Genomic DNA, 17,346 nt, shown 5'->3' with positions numbered 1-17,346 from the left:
CCCCCGCCCCCCCCCCCGGGGCCAAAAAGGGAAACCCCCCACAAAAAAAAAAAAAAAAAAAAAAAAACCCTCACCCATCCATTAAAGATAGGAAATATTATGCTAAGAAGTGATCTCCAACTGAAATAAAACTGGCAATTTTTAAAGAAGAGAGGATTTCCTTAAGGTTGAAGAGTATTCCATTGTGTAATTAGTATCAATTTTTTTTTTTTTTGAGAGGGAGTCTTGCTCCGTCACCCAGGCTAGTGCAATGGTGCAGTCTCAGCTCACTGCAACCTCCAAGTCTCTGGTTCAAGTGATCCTCCTGCCTCAGCCTCCCAAGTAGCTGGGACTACAGGCGCCCACCACCACGCCTGGATAATTTTTTTGTATTTTTAGTAGAGACAGGGTTTCACCACGTTGGCCAGGCTGGTCTCAAACTCCTGGCCTCAAGTGATCCACCCGCCTTGGTCTCCTAAAGTGATGGGATTACAGGTGTGAGCCACCGTGCCCAGCCTACCATATTTCCTTTTTGAGGCTTGGGGTCCCAATAATCTCATAACCCAGGCAGTAGGCAGTGTACCCAACAGGCACCACATTTTCCATTCATCCAGTGACGGTCACTTAGACTGACTCTATCTTGGTAACTGTAAATAAAGCTGCACTGGCCAGGCACTGTGGCTCATGTTTCTGATCCCAGGACTTTGGGAAGCCAAGTCAGGAGGATCAGCTGAGCCCACAGGAGTTTCAGACCAGCCTCAGCAACATGGTGAAACCCTGTCTCCACAAAAAAAATACAAAGATCAGCGAGGTGTGGCAGGAGGCTATGGTGGCAGGATTGCTCGAGTCTGGGAGGTCGAGGCTGCAGTGAGCTGTGATTGCCCCAGTGTACTCCAGCCTGAGCCACAAAGTGAGACCCCGTTTCAAAAAAAAGTATAGCCAGGTGGCGGCTCACGCCTGTAATTCCAACACATTGGGAGACTGAGGCGGTTTGATCACGCAATCAGGAGTTCAAGACCAGCCTGTCCAACATAGTGAAATCCTGTCTCTATTAAAATACAAAATTTAGGCCGGGCGCGGTGGCTCAAGCCTGTAATCCCAGCACTTTGGGAGGCCGAGACGGGCGGATCACGAGGTCAGGAGATCGAGACCATCCTGGCTAACATGGTGAAACCCCGTCTCTATTAAGAAATACAAAAAACTAGCCGGGCGAGGTGGCGGGCGTCTGTAGTCCCAGCTACTCAGGAGGCTGAGGCCGGAGAATGGCGTGAACCCAGGAGGCGGAGCTTGCAGTGAGCTGAGATCCGGCCACTGCACTCCAGCCCGGGCGACAGAGCGAGACCCCGTCTCAAAAAAAAAAATAAATAAATAAAATACAAAATTTAGCCAGGCACAGTGGCAGGTGCCTGTATAATCCCAGCTACTCAGGAGGCCGATGCACGAGAATCGCTTGAACCCGGGGGGTGGAGGTTGCAATGAACTGAGATTGCGCCACCGCACTCCATCCTGCATGACAGAGTGAGACTTGTTTCAAACAAACAAAAAGTGTAAAATAAAGTTATGGGGTAGAAAGTAGAGTTGTTTTAAATGCACTAGCTGGCTGGGTGCGGTGGCTCACGCCTGTAATCCCAACATTTTGGGAGGCCAAAGTGGGCAGATCACGAGGTCAGGACATCGAGACTATCCTGGCTAACATGGTAAAACCCCATCTCTATTTAAAATACAAATAAAATCAGCCAGGCGTGGTGGGACGTGCCTGTAATCCTGGCTACTCGGGAGGCTGAGGCAGGAGAATCGCTTGAACCCAGGAGGTGGAGGTTGCAGTGAGCTGAGATCATGCCACTGCACCCCAGCCTGGGTGACAGAGCGAGATCCTCTCAAGAGAGAAACAACCACAGTTCATGTGCATTTTATTGTCATTTTTAATTGTCTTTGCGCCCATTATTTTTGATCTGGGATTGTTTAAATCCACAGATATGTCAGGCCAACGGTACGATCCCTGAAAGGGATAGAAACAGGTCGAAAATAAGGACCAGGACAGACACCAGAGTTGATGAAGATCTAGCACCTGCGTTCAGAACAAGCCGTCCCTCTCTAGCCTCAATGCCATTTCTTTTTTGAGACGGAGTTTTGCTCGTTGCCCAGGCTGGAGTGCAGTGGCGTGATCTTGGTTCACAGCAACCTCCGCCTCCCAGGTTCAAGGGATCCTCCTGCCTCAGCCTCCCGAGTAGCTGGGATTACACGTGTCTGCCACCACGCTCGGCTAATTTTTATATTTTTAGTAGAGATGCGATTTCACCATGTTGGTCAGGCTGGTTTCAAACTCCTGACCTCAGGTGATCCACCCAAGTCGGCCTCCCAGAGTGCTGGGACAGGCGTGTGCCACCGCGCCTGGCCTTCTGAAAGTCCTGGAGAGGTCGCCTGCTTCCTCCTAGGACACAGGGTGGACCAATTTCTGCTCACCTCTGAGTTCGTCCTTTACTCTCTCAGACAGATCCACTCGGTGCATCTTTTCAAAGACCTGGATGGTCGCCAACTCCGTCCAGTAGCTGTGACAATGGCTGATGAGGATTTCCGCCAGTTGCTTCCCATCCGCCTCGTCTACCTCCTTCTGGGGGATCTTCTGGACTTCATTTCCCAAGGAGACTGTCCTGAGCAGAGACTTGAACTTGCTCAGCTCATCCTGGCTGAGCTGCTCCAGGAGAGCCTGCAGGTTGAAGTTCACCTCGGTCGAAGACACCATCTTGTCCCACGTGGGAGTTCTGATGAGAATTAAGGGAGGAATGGAGAGGGATGGTGATCAGCACTCCTGTCTCAATGCCAGTCCCCTCTGTGCCATGAACAAGGGCACCCTCACATTACCCTGCTTCTTCAAGAACAAACTCCCAGCCTGGGCAACACAGTGAGACCCCCATCTCCACAAAAAATAAGTTAGCAGTGGCTGGTGGTGCATGCCTGTAGTCCCAGCAACTCAGGAGGCCGAGGTGGGAGGATCGCTTGAGCCTGGGAGATTGAAACTGCAGTGAGGCTTGATTGTGCCACTGCACTCCCATCTGGGCAAGAGTTAAACTTCATCTCGTTTTACTTTTATTTACTTATTTTTGAGACAGTTTCACTCTGCTGCCCAGGTTGGAGTGCAGTGGTGTGATCTCAGCTCACTGCAACCTCCGCCTCCCAGGTTCAAACAATTCTCCTGCCTCAGCCTTCCGAGTAGCTGGGATTATGGGCACCCACCACCACACTCAGCTACTTTATTTTTTTTTTTGAGACGGAGTGTCACTGTCACCCTGGCTGGAGTGCACTGCTACAATCTCAGCTCACTGCAACCTCCACCTCCCGGATTCAAGCAATTCTCCTGCCTCAGCCACCTGTGCAGCTGGGATTACAGGTGTTCACCACTATGCCCGGCTAATTTTTGTATTTTTAGTAGAGATGGGGTTTCACCAAGTTGGCCAGGTTGGTCTCGAACTCCTGACCTCCTGATTCGCCCGCCTCGATGCCCAGCTAGTTATTTTAATTGCAAAATAACCTGTTAGGGTTTTCCCTGAGGGACTGCTCAGGCTCTGAAAGTTAGCCTATGAAGTAAAAGCACTCTCTCATTACAGCAAAGCAGTAACACAACAATGAAAGGACAAGCATAGATCGGATGAGGAAGTGGAAAGCTATGTGGATCACCCAGGAGATAAGACACTTCATGAAAACTGGGGTGAATGTGAAAATGCAAACACACAGCCAGGCACGGTGGCTCACGCCTGTAATCCCAGCACTTTGGGAGCTGAGGCAGGTGGATCACGAGGTCAGGAGATCAAGACCATCCTGGCTAACACGGTGAAACCCCGTCTCTACTAAAAATACAAAAAATTAGACGAGTGTGGTGGTGGGCACCTGTAGTCCCAGCTACCCGGGAGGCAGAGCTTGCAGTGAGCTGAGATGGCGCCACTGCACTCCAACCTGGGCGACAGAGTGAGACTTCGTCTCAAAAAAAAAGAAAATGCACACACATGGAGACCTCTCAGAAGTGATCCAGGACCTCACTTCGCCCTCTGGTCTTGCAGTGGCAAAGACAATGGTTTGTCAAGAATTTGAGAAGCAGTGGCCTCAGGCTAGGGCGGGGCAGCAAGGCTGGGGCAGAGCGGCCTCAGCAATTCACTGTGCCGGTGTGCTAGGGTTTGCTTTTTTGAGACAGAATTCAAAAAACTCCCCAGGTTTTGCAATCTCGGTTTTCTGTAACCTCCGCGTCCCAGGTTCAAGCGACTCTCCTGCCTCAGCCTCTTGAGTAGCTAGGATTGCAGGTATCGGCCTCCACGCTAGGCTAATTTCTGTAATTTTAGTAGAGATGGGGTTTTGCCATGTTGGCCAGGCTGGTCTCGAACTCCTGACCTCAAGAGATCTGAACCACCTCAGCGCCGCAAGGTGTTGGGATCACAGGCATGAGCCACCGCATCTGGCCAACACTGTTTATTACTTAACCACTCTTTTTGGCTCTGGCCACTCCCCAGGTGGGCTGGATTCACAGAGAATAGATGGAAAACAAAGAGCTAGTGAATGGACGTTACTTAAATGGAAGTAAAACGGCAAGTTTAATTAAAACAGGCCTGAGGCTGGGCCTGGTGGCTCATGCCTGTAATCCCAGCACTTTGGGAGGCTGAGGCAGGTAGATTGCCAGAGGTCAGGAGCTCGAGACTGTCAGGCCTCTGAGTCCAAGCCGAGCCATCACATCCCCTGTGACTTGCACATATATACGCCCACCCGGATGGCCTGAAGTAACTGAACAATCACTAAAGTGAAAATGCCCTGTCCCTGCCTTATCTGATGACATTCCACCACAAAAGAAGTGCAAATAGCCAGTCCTTGCCTTAACTGATGACATTCCACCACAAAAGAAGTGAAAATAGCCAGTCCTTGCCTTAACTGATGACATTCCACCACAAAAGAAGTGAAAATGGCCGGTCCTTGCCTTAAGTGATGACATTACCTTGTGAAATTCCTTCTCCTGGCTCAAAAAGCTCCCCAACTGAGCACCTTATGACTCCCACTCCTGCTGGCCAGAGAACAACCTGCCTTTGACTGGAATTTTCCTTTACCTACCCAAATCCTATAAAACGGCCCCACCCCATCTCCCTTCACTGACAGACTCTTCGGACTCAGCCCGCCTGCACCCAGGTGATTAAAAAGCTTTATTGCTCACACAAAGCCTGTCTGGCGGTCTCTTCACATCGACGCACATGACAGAGACCAGCCTGGCCAATATGATGAAACCCCGTCTCTACTAAAAGTACAAAAATTAGTCGGGTGTGGTGTAGTCCCGGCTACTTGGGGGGCTGAGGCTGTGGTGAGCCATTGAACTCCAGCCTGGGGCAACAAGAGTGAAACTGTCTTAAAAAAAAAAAAAAAAAAAAAAAAAAAAAAGGGGCTTGAAGATGAGTTAGAGGTGGAGCCTGGTCTCAGGACACAGGTGTGTGGCTTTTACTTTACTGAAGCTGGCTGGGGGCCGTGGCTCACACCTGTAACCCCAGCACTTTGGGAAGCCAAGGCGGGAGGATCGCTTAGAGTTTCAGACCAGCCTGGCCAACATGGCAAAACTCTGTCTCTACAAACAAACAAAAAAAGTGCTGGGCATAGTGACATGCACCTGTAGTCCCAGCTACTCAGGATGCTGAGGCGGGAGGATCACCTGAGCTAGGGAAGTTAAGGCTGCAGTGAGCTGTGATTGCACCACTGCACTCCAGCCTGGTAAAACAAACACAACACTGGGGGTGGTGGCTGAGGCTTGTAATCCCCGCACTTTGGGAGGCTGGGGTGGCTCACGCCTGTAATACCAGCACTTAGGGAGGCCGAAGCGGGAGGATCACCTGAGGTCTGGAGCTTGAGACCAGCCTGGCCAACATAGTGAAACCCTCTATTGACTAAAAATACGAAAACTAGCTGGACATGGTGACAGGCGGCTGTAGGCCCAGCTACTTAGGAGGCTGAGGTACGAGAATTGCTTGAACCTGGGAGGTGGAGGTTGCAGTGAGCTGAGGTAGCGCCATTGCACTCCAGCCTGGGAAAGAGCTACTTTGTCTCAACAACAACAACAAAATTATATATATATAGCAGTAGCAACAAAACTTTACAGAAAGGGTGTAACACCTCTCTATATGCTAGCTGTGAGTAACGTGAGAATGACAACTAGCATAGGTATTTGCATAAGACTCAGGTCCAGAAGCTGGAATAGAATGAGGATAAGAGGCTCCACCACCTCAATGAATAGAAGACAATACCTTCTGTTAAGAGGACTCATTAGACACAACCTCAGCACCGCCCAGGACTCCACACACAGCAACCACAGCATCTGACCTGTTCCATTTTTTTTTTTAGCTCTATTCTAAATCCCCCAAGAGAACAGAAATAAAAGCACACAAACTTATCAAAACTCTTATGAACCAATGTAAACTAGAGACACTCTAGATCTAAGCATCTGCTACTCCTTCCCAAGTCAGAACCACTGAATTTTTTTTTTTTTTTTTGGAGACAGTTTCTCTCTTGCTGCCCAGGCTGGAGTGCAGTGGCACGACCTCGGATCCCCGCAACCTCCACCTCCCGGGTTCAAGGGATTCTCCTGCCTCAGCCTGAGGAAAGAGAAACCCTCTCATATTGTTTTATACTCAGTACTTGTTTCAAGAAAAAAAACCGGGAGGTAAAACCAAAGACAGGCAGCCCGGCGCCAAGCCCAGAACCAGGCCTGGGTCTGCCTGGCCTAAACCCAGTAGTTAAAAATCAACTCATGACTTAGAAACCGATGTTCCTGCCGTTGTATAGAAGAACATTGTGATACTCCCTGCCCTGTTGTTTCTCTGACTACCAGTGCATGAAACCCCCATCCCGTATCCCCCAGATTGCTTAATCACAACCCTTTCATATGAAATCTTTAGTGTTGTGAGCCCTTAAAAGGGACAGAAATTGTGCACTTGGAGAGCTCGGATTTTAAGGCAGTAGCTGGCCGATGCGTCCAGCTGAGTAAATCCCTTCCTGCTACAACTGGGTGTCTGAGAGGTTTGGTCTGTGGCTCGTCCTGCTATAAGCACCCCCCAGTAGCTGGGATTACAGGCATGCTGCACCATGCCCACCTCATTTTATACTTTTAGTAGAGACGGGGTTTCTACATGTTGGTCATCACCTCAGGTGATCTGCCCGCCTTGCCCTCCCAAAGCGCTGGTATTACAGGTGTGAGCCACCGAGACCAGCAGAACCACTGAACTTCTAACAGAAGACAAGATTTAGGCCTGGAACGGTGGCTCTTGCCTGTAATTCCAGCACTTTGGGAGTCTGAGGCAGTAAGATCTCTGGAGCCCGAGAGTTAGAGACCAGCTTGGGCAACATACTAACACCCTACATCTAGTGAGTCTCTACAAATAGTGATAATATTATTTAGCCATAACAGATGTGGTGGCACCCTCCCACGGTCCCAGCTACTTCAGAGGCTCAGGTGCGAGGATTGCTTGCGCCCAAGAGGTCAAGGCTTCAGTGAGCTGAGATCCTGCCACAGTGCTCCAGCCTGGGAAACAGAGTAAGACCCTCAAAAAAGAAAACAAACAAACAAAAAACGAAAAAAGACAACTCCAGGTTCCAGCAAGAGAAGAAAAGCTATTCAATGTTTTCCAAGCATGGTGGCTCACGCCTGTAGTCCCAGCTATTCAGGAGGTTAAGGCATGAAAAAATCGCTTGAACCTGATTGCACCACTGTGCTCCAGTCTGGCAGACAGAGCAAGACCGTCTCCCCGCCAAGAAAAAAAAAAAAAAAAAAGAAGACCGGGCGCGGTGGCTCACGCCTGAAATCCCAGCACTTTGGGAGGTCGAAGCGGGTGGCTCACAAGGTCAGGAGATGGAGACCACCCTGGCTAACACGGTGAAACCCAGTTTCTACCAAAAAATGCAAAAAATTAGCTGGGCGTGGTGGCGGCGCCTGTAGTCCCAGCTACTCGGGAGGCTGAGGCAGGAGAATGGCGGGAACCCGGGAGGCGGAGTTTGCAGTGAGCTGAGATCTCCCCACTGCACCCCAGCCTGGGCGACACAGCGAGACTCTGTCTCAATTTAAAAAAAAAAAAGAGGAGAAATTTTACCAATTGTGGAATGGAGAAATAAAGAAATGAAGTTGCAGAGTTGCTGGAGAGCTACTCACCTCCTAACACCTGACCCCACTCCCCAGCGGCACAGAGGAATGAAGGCTGAGAAAGTTCTAATAAAAAGGCTCCTCTCGGCCGCAGCCCTGTGATTGGCCCTCGGGGCGTAATCCCTGCTGAGCACTTCCTGTATCCGCCGGAATTACTGAGAGGTCGGGGGGCGGGGGTCAATGCCTGACCTGAGCTTCCGGATCTGCACCTGTGGTTCCCAATCTAGGCTGCCTGTTAAACTTACCCATCTGGGGCCTCATTTCAAAGCACGAACGCCCAGAGATGCTGGTTGATGAGTTAAACTGCGGCTGCCCAGACCCTGGAGTTCTTTAAAGAGTCCCAGATAATTGGGATTACCGCTGAGAATCACCGCTTAGAAGCCTCAGCTGTGACTGGCTACCTTCTCCCACCACCCCAAGTATATTATTATTTTTTTTTATTTTTTATTTTTTTTTTTGAGACTGAGTCTGGCTCTGTCGCCCAGGCTGGAGTGCGGTGGCCGGATCTCAGCTCACTGCAAGCTCCGCCTCCCGGGTTCACGCCATTCTCCTGCCTCAGCCTCCCAAGTAGCTGGGACCACAGGCGCCCGCCACTTCACCCGGCTAGTTTTTTGTATTTTTTAGTAGAGACGGGGTTTCACCGTGTTAGCCAGGATGGTCTCGATCTCCTGACCTCGTGATCCGCCCGTCTCGGCCTCCCAAAGTGCTGGGATTACAGGCTTGAGCCACCAAGCCCGGCCCCCAAGTATATTATTAATAAAAATCCAACCGCATTTCAAGTGAAATCTCAATGACACGTCAACTACGAGACACATGAAAAGCACCAAGTTCATCGGTTTTACACTCACAGTATTATTATTATTTTTAATGGAGTCTTGTTTAGTTGCCCAGGCTGGAGTGCAATGGCGTGATCTCGGCTCCGTGCAACCTCCGCTTCCCGGGTTCGAGCGATTCTCCTGCCTCAGCCACCCGAGTAGCTGGGATTGCAGGCATGCGCCGCAACGCCTGGCTAATTTTTGAATTTTTTTTTTTTTTTTAAACAGAGTCTCGCTCTGTCACCCAGGCTGGAGTGCAATGGCGCGATCTCGGCTCACTGCAAGCTCCGCCTCCTGGGTTCCCGCCATTCTCCTGCCTCAGCCTCCCCAGTAGCTGGGACTACAGGCGGCCCCACCACGCCCGGCTAATTTTTTTTTTTTTTTTGTATTTTTGGTAGAGACGGGGTTTCACCGTGTTAGCCAGGATGGTCTCGATCTCCTGACCTCGTGATCCACCCTCCTCGGCCTCCCAAAGTGCTGGGATTACAGGCTTGAGCCACCGTGCCGGGCCGAATTTTTTTTTGGTAGAGACGGGTTTTTGACATGCTGGCCAGGCTGGTCTCAAACTCCTGACCTCAGGTGATCCACCAGTCTCAGCCTCTTAAAGTGCTGGGATTACAGGTGTGACCCACTGTGCCTGGCTGGCAGTATTAATTTTGTAAACATCTAAATAAGACTAAAAAGTTGAGTTTTATAGCTTTTTTTCATTTTTTTTTTTTGTTTTGCTTTTTTTTCTTTTTTATGGAGACTGAGTCTCACTGTCCCCGGGGCTGGAGTGCAGTGGCACCATCTCGGCTCACTGCAACCTCCTCCTCCAGAGTTTAAGCGATTCTCCTGCCTCAGCCTCCTGAGTAGCTGGGATTACAGGCGCATGTGACGGCACCCGGCTAATTTTTGTATTTTTAGTAGAGATGGGGTTTGACCATGTTTGGCCAGGTTGGTTTTGAACTCCCAACCTCAGGTAATCTGCCCACCTCGGCCTCCCAAAGTGCTAGGATTACAGGCATGAGCCACTGCGCCTAGCCTTTTTTTTTTTTTTTTTTTTTTTTTTTTTGTATTTTTAGTAGAGACGAGGTTTCACTATGTTGGCCAGGCTGGTCTCAAACTCCTGACCTCGTGATCTGCCCGCCTCAGCCTCCCGAAGTGTTTGGATTGCAGGCAGAAGCCACCGCGCCCGGCCTTTTCCATGTTTTAGAACCGGTATATGTATATGTACATCTATATTTCTTTCCTTTTTGTTTTTTTCTTTTTGAGATAGGGTCTCACTGTCACCTAGGCTGGTGTGCAGTGGCACAATCATAGCTCACTGAAGGCTACAGGCATACGGCATCATGTCTTACTAGATTTTTGTATTTTTCGTAGAGACGGGGGTCTCACTATGTTTCCCAGGCTGGTCTCAACCCCATGGGCTTAAGCAATCTTCCTACCATGGCCTCCCGAAGTGCTGGGATTTCCAGCGTGAGCCACCATGCTTGACCCTGTATTTACTTATTAGGTCCTCTAAACTTTGCTACACAGTAGTGATTGCCATGACCTTACCCATTTTTCACATTCTTTGAGAAAATGAAGGCAAGGTATATTTAGAAAACCTGCCTGAGGTCTTGAAGATCACGAACAGCTGTCAGCTTCTGGAAGCCCAGCTCTTCACTGCTGCGCTCAGTTGCCAATCCTAGGAAGAATAAGGAAGTGAGGGGCCAGGTGTGGTGGTTCACGCCTGTAATCCCAGCACATTGGGAAGCCGAGGCAGGTGGATCACCTGAGGTCGGGCAGTTTGAGACCAGCTTGACCAACATGGTGAAACCCCGTGTGTACTAAAAATACACAAAACATTAGCTGGGCGTGGCGGCAGGTGCCTGTAATTCCAGCTATTCTGGAGGCTGAGGCAGGAAAATTGCTTGAACCTGGGAGGCAGAGGTTGCCGTGAGCTGAGATTGCGCCATTGCATTCCAGCCTGGACAACAAGAGCAAAACTCTGTCTCAAAAAAAAAAAAAAAAAAAAAGTGAGGGATGGAGGGAATAGGAAGGATGAATGAAAATGTGCCAGGAGCAGTTTTCAGACCACATTTCAGTGAATTATTTTTCTTTTCTTTTTTTTTTTTGAGATGGAGTTTCGCTCTTGTCACCCAGGCTGGAGTGCAATGGCGTGATCTCGGCTCACTGCAACCTCTGCCTGCCAGGTTCTTGTGATTCTCCTGCCTCAGACTCCTGTGTGACTGGGATTACAGGCAGGCACCACCACAGCCGGCTAATTTTGTATTTTTAGTAGAGACGGGGTTTCACCATACCGTGTTGGCCAGGCTGTTCTTGAACTCCTGACCTCAGGTGATCCACCTGCCTTAGCCTCCCAAAGTGCTGGGATTACAGGCATGAGCCACTTCTCCCCACCTTTTTCTACCTTCTTAATATGGACACCCTACCATAATTTGGAGATTCCTTTTTTTTTTTCCTTTTTGAGATAGAGTCTAGCTCTGTTGCCCAGGCTGGAGTGCAGTGGTGCGATCTCAGCTCACTGCAATCTCTGCCTCCTGGGTTCAAGCAATTCTCCTGCCTCAGCCTCCTGGGTAGCTGGGATTACAGGCGCCTGCCACCATGCCAGGCTAATTTTTAGCAGAGACTGTATTTCACCATGTTGGCCAGGCTCTTCTTGAACTCCTGATCTCAGATCCACCTGCCTCGGCTTCCCAAAGTGCTGGGATTACAGGTGTGAACCACCTTGCCCAGTCACAGTGCCTTTTTTAAAAAAAATTGTATTTTCTTTTATTTATTTATTTTGAGACAGAGTCTCACTGTTGTTGCACAGGCTGGAGTGCAGTGGCATGATCTTGGCTCACTGCAACCTCTGCCTCCCAGGTTCAAGTGATTCTCCCACCCTAGCCTTCCAAGCAGGTGGGATTACAGGTTCCCGCCACCATACCAAGCTAATTTTGTGCTTTTAGTAGAGACAGTGTTTCACCACCTTGGCCAGGCTGGTCTCGGACTCCTGACCTCAGATGATCCACCCACCTGGGCGTCCCAAAGTGATGGAATTACAGGCGTGAGACACCGTGCCTGGCCCCCTCCCCCTCTTTTTTAAATAGAGACTGGGTCTCCCTTTGTACACCGGGCTGGTCTTGAACTCCTGGGCTCCATGGCCCTCCCGCCTTGACCTCCCAAAGTACTGAGATTACAGGTGTGAACCACTATGCCTGGCCCATTTTTTATATTTTAATATAAATATTTACATTTATAAGTTTCCATCAGTGCAACACACACATTTCAACAGCTATTTCACCACTACTCAGTTCTAACATTTTAAAAAATACCCTTTGTTATTTCTTCTTTGACCTATGAATTATATAGAATTTTTTTTAAGACTCAAACACATGGGACTAAGAAATTATCTTTTGTTATTCTTGCTAAATTATGTTCTATTGAGGAAATTGAGACTGAAATGGTAAGTAGCAACCCCAAGATCACATAACTCATGGGTGGCTAGGGAGAAGGATGGATTTAAACAGACTTCTGGCTGAGCATGGTGGCTCACGGCTGTAATCCCAGCACTTTGGGAGGCCGAGGTGGGTGGATCACTTGAGGTCAGGAGCTCGAGACCAGCCTGGTCAACATGGTGAAATCCCGTCTGTAGTAAAAATACAAAAGTTAGCTGGGTGTGGCGGCAGGTGCCTGTAATCCCAGCTATTCAGGAGGCTGAGGGAGGAGAATTGCTTGAACCCAGGAAGGGGAGGTCACAATAAGCCGAGATCTCGCCACTGCACTCCAGCCTGGGCGATAGAGGGAGACAAGGTCTCAAAACAAAACAAAACAAACCCCAGACTTCTGTTGGAATAAATGAGTTTGGTTCGGGTAGATGGAGCCTGCAAAGGCGTTTGGAGATCCAAAAGAGGAACTACGTGGCCAGAACAGAGTATTGGATGAAATGATAAGAAACCACAATTCAAAAACAATTCAACAAAATGCCCAGGTCTGTGAAAGCTTGTCTAAATCAGGCCTTGGGTCTCTGTGTACATTGCCTGCTTCTAACAAGGCTCTGCAGCCAGGAGTCGGCTCTCAGGGTTGCATGGCTGGGAACAACAGAAGCTCAAGGGCAGACCTAAAACACAGCAGTTGGGTAAAATGAAGCTGTCTCCATTTATTTTCTACAGACAGACTAATTTTTATTTTTTTATTTTTTTGTAGAAACAGGGTCTCATAGTACTTGCTTTGGCAGCACATATACTAAAGTCGGATATGGGGGTCTTGCTATGTTGCCCAGGTTGGACTTGAGCTCCTGGGCTCAAGGGATCCTCCCACTTCAACCTCCGGAAGTGCTGATCTGACCTCGTAATCTGCCTGCCTCAGCCTCCCAAAGTGCTGGGATTACAGGCATAAGCCACTGCACCTGGCCACTAGTTATTATTATTATTTGAGACAGAGTCTCACTCTGTCCCTTGGGCTGGAGTGCAGTGGCCGGATCTCAGCTCACTGCTAGCTCCGCCTCCCAGGTTTACGCCATTCTCCTGCCTCAGCCTCCTGAGTAGCTGGGACTACAGGTGCCCGCCACCTCGCCCGGCTAGTTTTTTGTATTTTTTAGTAGAGATGGGGTTTCACCGTGTTAGCCAGGATAGTCTCGATCTCCTGACCTCGTGATCTGCCTGTCTCGGCCTCCCAAAGTGCTGGGATTACAGGCTTGAGCCACGGCGCCTGGCCTGTTTGTTTTTGAGATGGAGTCTTGCTCTATCTCCCAGGCTGGAGTGCAATGGCACAATCTCGGCTCACTGTAACCTCCGCCTCCCAGATTCAAGTGATTCTCCTGCCTCATCCTCCGGAGTAGCTGGTATTACAGGCGCGCTCCACTGCGCCCAGCTAATTTTTGTATTTTTTTTATTAGAGATGGGATTTCGCCATGTTCACCAGGGTAGTCTCAAAGTCCTGACCTCAAGTGATCTGCCTGCCCTGGCTTCCCATAATCCTGGGATGACAGGCATGAGCCACGGTGCCCGGCCGTTTTTCCTACTTTCACACTCAACACAGAATACTTCACCAAAAATGTTTGTTTCTCCCCACCAACAACCAGTTCTCCAGTAGAGATCAGCTGGGTGTCTTCTCCTTTGGTTTGGTTCTGACACTCTCTACCTGGGGACAGCATCAGATCCCACAGGTTCAGGGCTGAGTCCCACAAGACTCCCCTCCCCTCCCCTCCCCTCCCTCCCCTCCCCTTCCCTTCCCTTCCCTTCTCTTCCTCTCCCTCTGTTGCCCAGGCTGGAGTGCAGTTGCGAGATCACGGCTCGCTGCAGCCTTTACCTCCCAGTCTCAAATGATCCTCCTTCCTTGGCCTCCTGAGTAGCTGGTACTACAGGCATGTACCATCACAGTTGGCTATTTATTTATTTATTTATTGAGACACAGTCTTGCTCTGTCATCCAGCCTGGAGTGCAGTCCTGCCATCTAGGCTGGAGTGCATTCTTGTATTGCAATTTTTGCAATTGTGTTGATGATCACAGTTCACTGCAACCTCAGCCTCCCGGGTTCAAGTGATTGTCATGCCTCAGCCTCCTAAGTAGCTGGCATTATGGACGTTCACCCTCATGCCTGGCTAATTTTTGTATTTTTAGTAGACATGGGGTTTCACCATGTTAGGCTGGTCTGACTTCAAATGATTCACACACCTTGGCTTCCCAACATGCTGGGATTACAGCCACCAGGCTCAGTCGAAATTTGGTATATTTTATTGTCACGCTGTTCAGGCTGGTCTGGAACTCCCAGGCAGGTGGAAGCTCAAGCAATCCACCTGCCTGGGCTTCCCAAAGTCCTGGGATTCCAGGCATGTGCCACCATGCCTGGCTCAAGGCTGCTCTTCCTAAAGAAAATTATTCCTCTGATTTTATTTATTTATTTATTTATTTATTTATTTAGTTAGTTAGTTAGTTAGTTAGTTTTGAGATGGAGTTTAGCTCTTATTGCCCAGGCTGGAGTGCAGTGGTGCGATCTCGGCTCACTGCCACCTCCGCCTCCCAGGTTCAAGTGATTCTCCTGCCTCAGCCTCCCGAGTAGCTGGAATTACAGGCATGCACCACCACAGCCAGCTGATTTTTTTTGTATTTTAGTACAGATGGAGTTTCTCCATGTTGGTCAGGCTGGTCTCCAACGTCCGACCTCAGGTGATCCGCCTGCCTTGGCCTCCCAAAGTGCTGGGATTACAGGCGTGAGCCACCATGTCCAGCCACCAATGATACTTTTTAAAAGCAAGTAAGGACGGGCTGGGCATAGTGGGTTCTTGAATCTCACGCCGGAAAGAATTCAGGGCAGGTCCATGGAGCATAGTGAAAGCAAGCTTATTAGGAAAGTGAACGAATAAAAGAATAGCTACTCCATAGATGGGCTGCTGGTTGCCCTTATTTTTTTTTTGAGATGGACTTTTGCTCTTGTTGCCCAGGCTGGAGTGCAATGGTGTGATCTCAGATCACTGCAACCTCTGCCTCCTGGGTTCAAGCGATTCTCCTGCCTCAGCCTCCCGAGTAGCTGGGATTACAGGCGCCTGCCATCACTAATTTTTGTATTTTTACTTAAGAGATGGGGTTTCACCATGTTGGCCAGGCTGATCTCGACCTCCTGACCTCAGGTGATCTGCCTGTGTAGGCCTCTGAAAGTGTTGGGATTACAGGCGTGAGCCACCACACCCGACCTTGGTTGCCCATTGTGATGGTTCTTTCTGTGGATATGCTAAACAAGGGGTGGGTTATTCATGCTTCTCCTTTTTAGATTACGTAACTTCCTGACTTTGCCATGGCATTTGCAAACTGTCCTGGGGCTGGTGGAGAGTGCAGCAGTGAGGACAACCAGAGGTCACTCTTTTTTTTTTTTTTGAGACAGAGTCTAGCTCTGTTGCCCAGGCTGGAGTGCAGTGGCGTGATCTCGGCTCACGGCAAGCTCCACATCCCAGGTTCACGCCATTCTCCTGCCTCAGCCTCCCCAGTAGCTGGGACTATAGGTGCCCGCCACCATGCCCGGCTAATTTTTTGTGTTTTTAGTAGAGACAGGGTTTCACCATGTTAGCCAGGATGGTCTCGATCTCCTGACCTCGTGATCCGCCCACCTCGGCCTCCCAAAGTGCTGGGACTATAGGCGTGAGCCACCGCGCCCGGCCAACCAGAGGTCACTCTTGTCACCATCTTGGTTTTGGTGGAGTTTGGTTGGCTTCTTTATTGCTAAGGGAGGAGACCACCTCTCACGTTGTCTATGCCCAATTTCCACTTCCAAAGAAAGAAGAAGTAAAAACTAAAAGGCAGAAATGAAATCCACAGGCAGACAGCCCGGCGCCACACCCTGGGCCTGGTAGTTAAAGATCGACCCCTGACCTAATCGGTTCTGTTTTCTGTAGATTACAGACATTGTATACGAATGCACTGTGAAAATCCCTGTCCTTTTCTGTTCCGATCTGATTACCGGTGCATGCAGGCCTCAGTCACGTACCCCCTGCTTGCTCAATCGATCACGACCCTCTCACACGCACCCCCTTAGAGGTGTGAGCCCTTAAAAAGTACAGGAATTGTTCACTCGGGGAGCTTGGCTCTTGAGACAGGAGTCTTGCCCATGTCCCCGGCTGAATAAACCCCTTCCTTCTTTAACTTGGTGTCTGAGGAGTTTCGTCTGCGGCTTGTCCTGCTACATTGCAACCCGTCTTACCAGCAAGGTCCTTATGACCTGTTATCTTGTGCTGACTTCCCATCTTATCCCTGTGACTTAGAATGCCTTTTTTTTCCTTCTTTTTACTGCAACCTCTGCCTCCCGGGCTCAAGCAATTCTCCTGCCTCAGCCTCGCAAGTAGCTGGGATTACAGGCACGCACCACCACGCCCGATTAATTTTTGTGTTTTCAGTAGAGACGGGGTTTCACCATGTTGGCCAGGCTGGTCTCGAATACTCGACCTCCACTCGCCTCGGCCTCACAAAGTGCTGGGCCACCGTGCCTGGCATTTTTTTTTTTTTTTTTTTTTTGGGAGAACGCCTTCACTGTCTGGGAATGCAGCCCAGTAAGTCTCAGCCTTATTTTACTCAGCTCCTATTCAAGATGGAGTCGCTCTGGTTCACACGCCTCTGACAGTAGCTGCGCTGCCCAGTGCACGCTGTGAGTCCATTTTCCGCCTCACTGGGTTGCAGAAGAGAAGGAAGTTTAATCGTAGGGCTGAGGAATGAGGAGATGGGAGGAAACCTCCAATCCATCTCCCCCAGAAGTTTGGGTCTAGGGTTTTTTTTTTTTTAGATGGAGTTTTGCTCTGTCACCCAGGCTGGAGTGCAGTGGCAGAATCTTTGCTCACTGCAACCTCCGCCTCCCAGGTTCAAGTAATTCTCTTGCCTCAGCCTCCTGATGAGCTGGAGTTACGGGCACCCGCTGCCATGCCCGACTAATTTTTTGTATTTTCAGTAG

The 17,346-nt window shown here is 49.7% G+C and overlaps 2 protein-coding genes across 5 annotated transcripts in view; one reads left to right on the top strand and one right to left on the bottom strand.

Moving 5' to 3' along the window:
• The window catches only part of NLRP2 (NLR family pyrin domain containing 2), a 28,314-nt gene extending 25,592 nt beyond the window's left edge, over positions 1-2,722 (bottom strand). For 3 of the 4 annotated variants that reach the window (XM_025367490.1, XM_025367491.1, XM_025367493.1), the window contains exon 1: positions 2,443-2,722. In XM_025367490.1, coding sequence (XP_025223275.1) covers positions 2,443-2,722 — 280 coding nt within the window. The remainder of the gene's footprint in view (positions 1-2,442) is intronic. The other variant, XM_025367492.1, reaches the window with a different exon arrangement.
• Positions 2,723-8,352: 5,630 nt separating this feature from the next.
• NLRP7 (NLR family pyrin domain containing 7) overlaps positions 8,353-17,346 on the top strand; it is a 41,891-nt gene continuing 32,897 nt past the window's right edge. The window contains exon 1 of the mRNA XM_025365897.1: positions 8,353-8,550. The gene's annotated coding sequence lies outside the window, so the exon portion shown is untranslated. The remainder of the gene's footprint in view (positions 8,551-17,346) is intronic.

The sequence above is a fragment of the Theropithecus gelada genome, chromosome 19 (genome assembly GCF_003255815.1).
Source record: "Theropithecus gelada isolate Dixy chromosome 19, Tgel_1.0, whole genome shotgun sequence".
Lineage (NCBI taxonomy): Eukaryota > Metazoa > Chordata > Mammalia > Primates > Cercopithecidae > Theropithecus > Theropithecus gelada.
The sequence above is the reverse complement of the archived record's forward strand: the minus strand, read 5'-3'. Positions and strand labels throughout refer to the sequence as shown.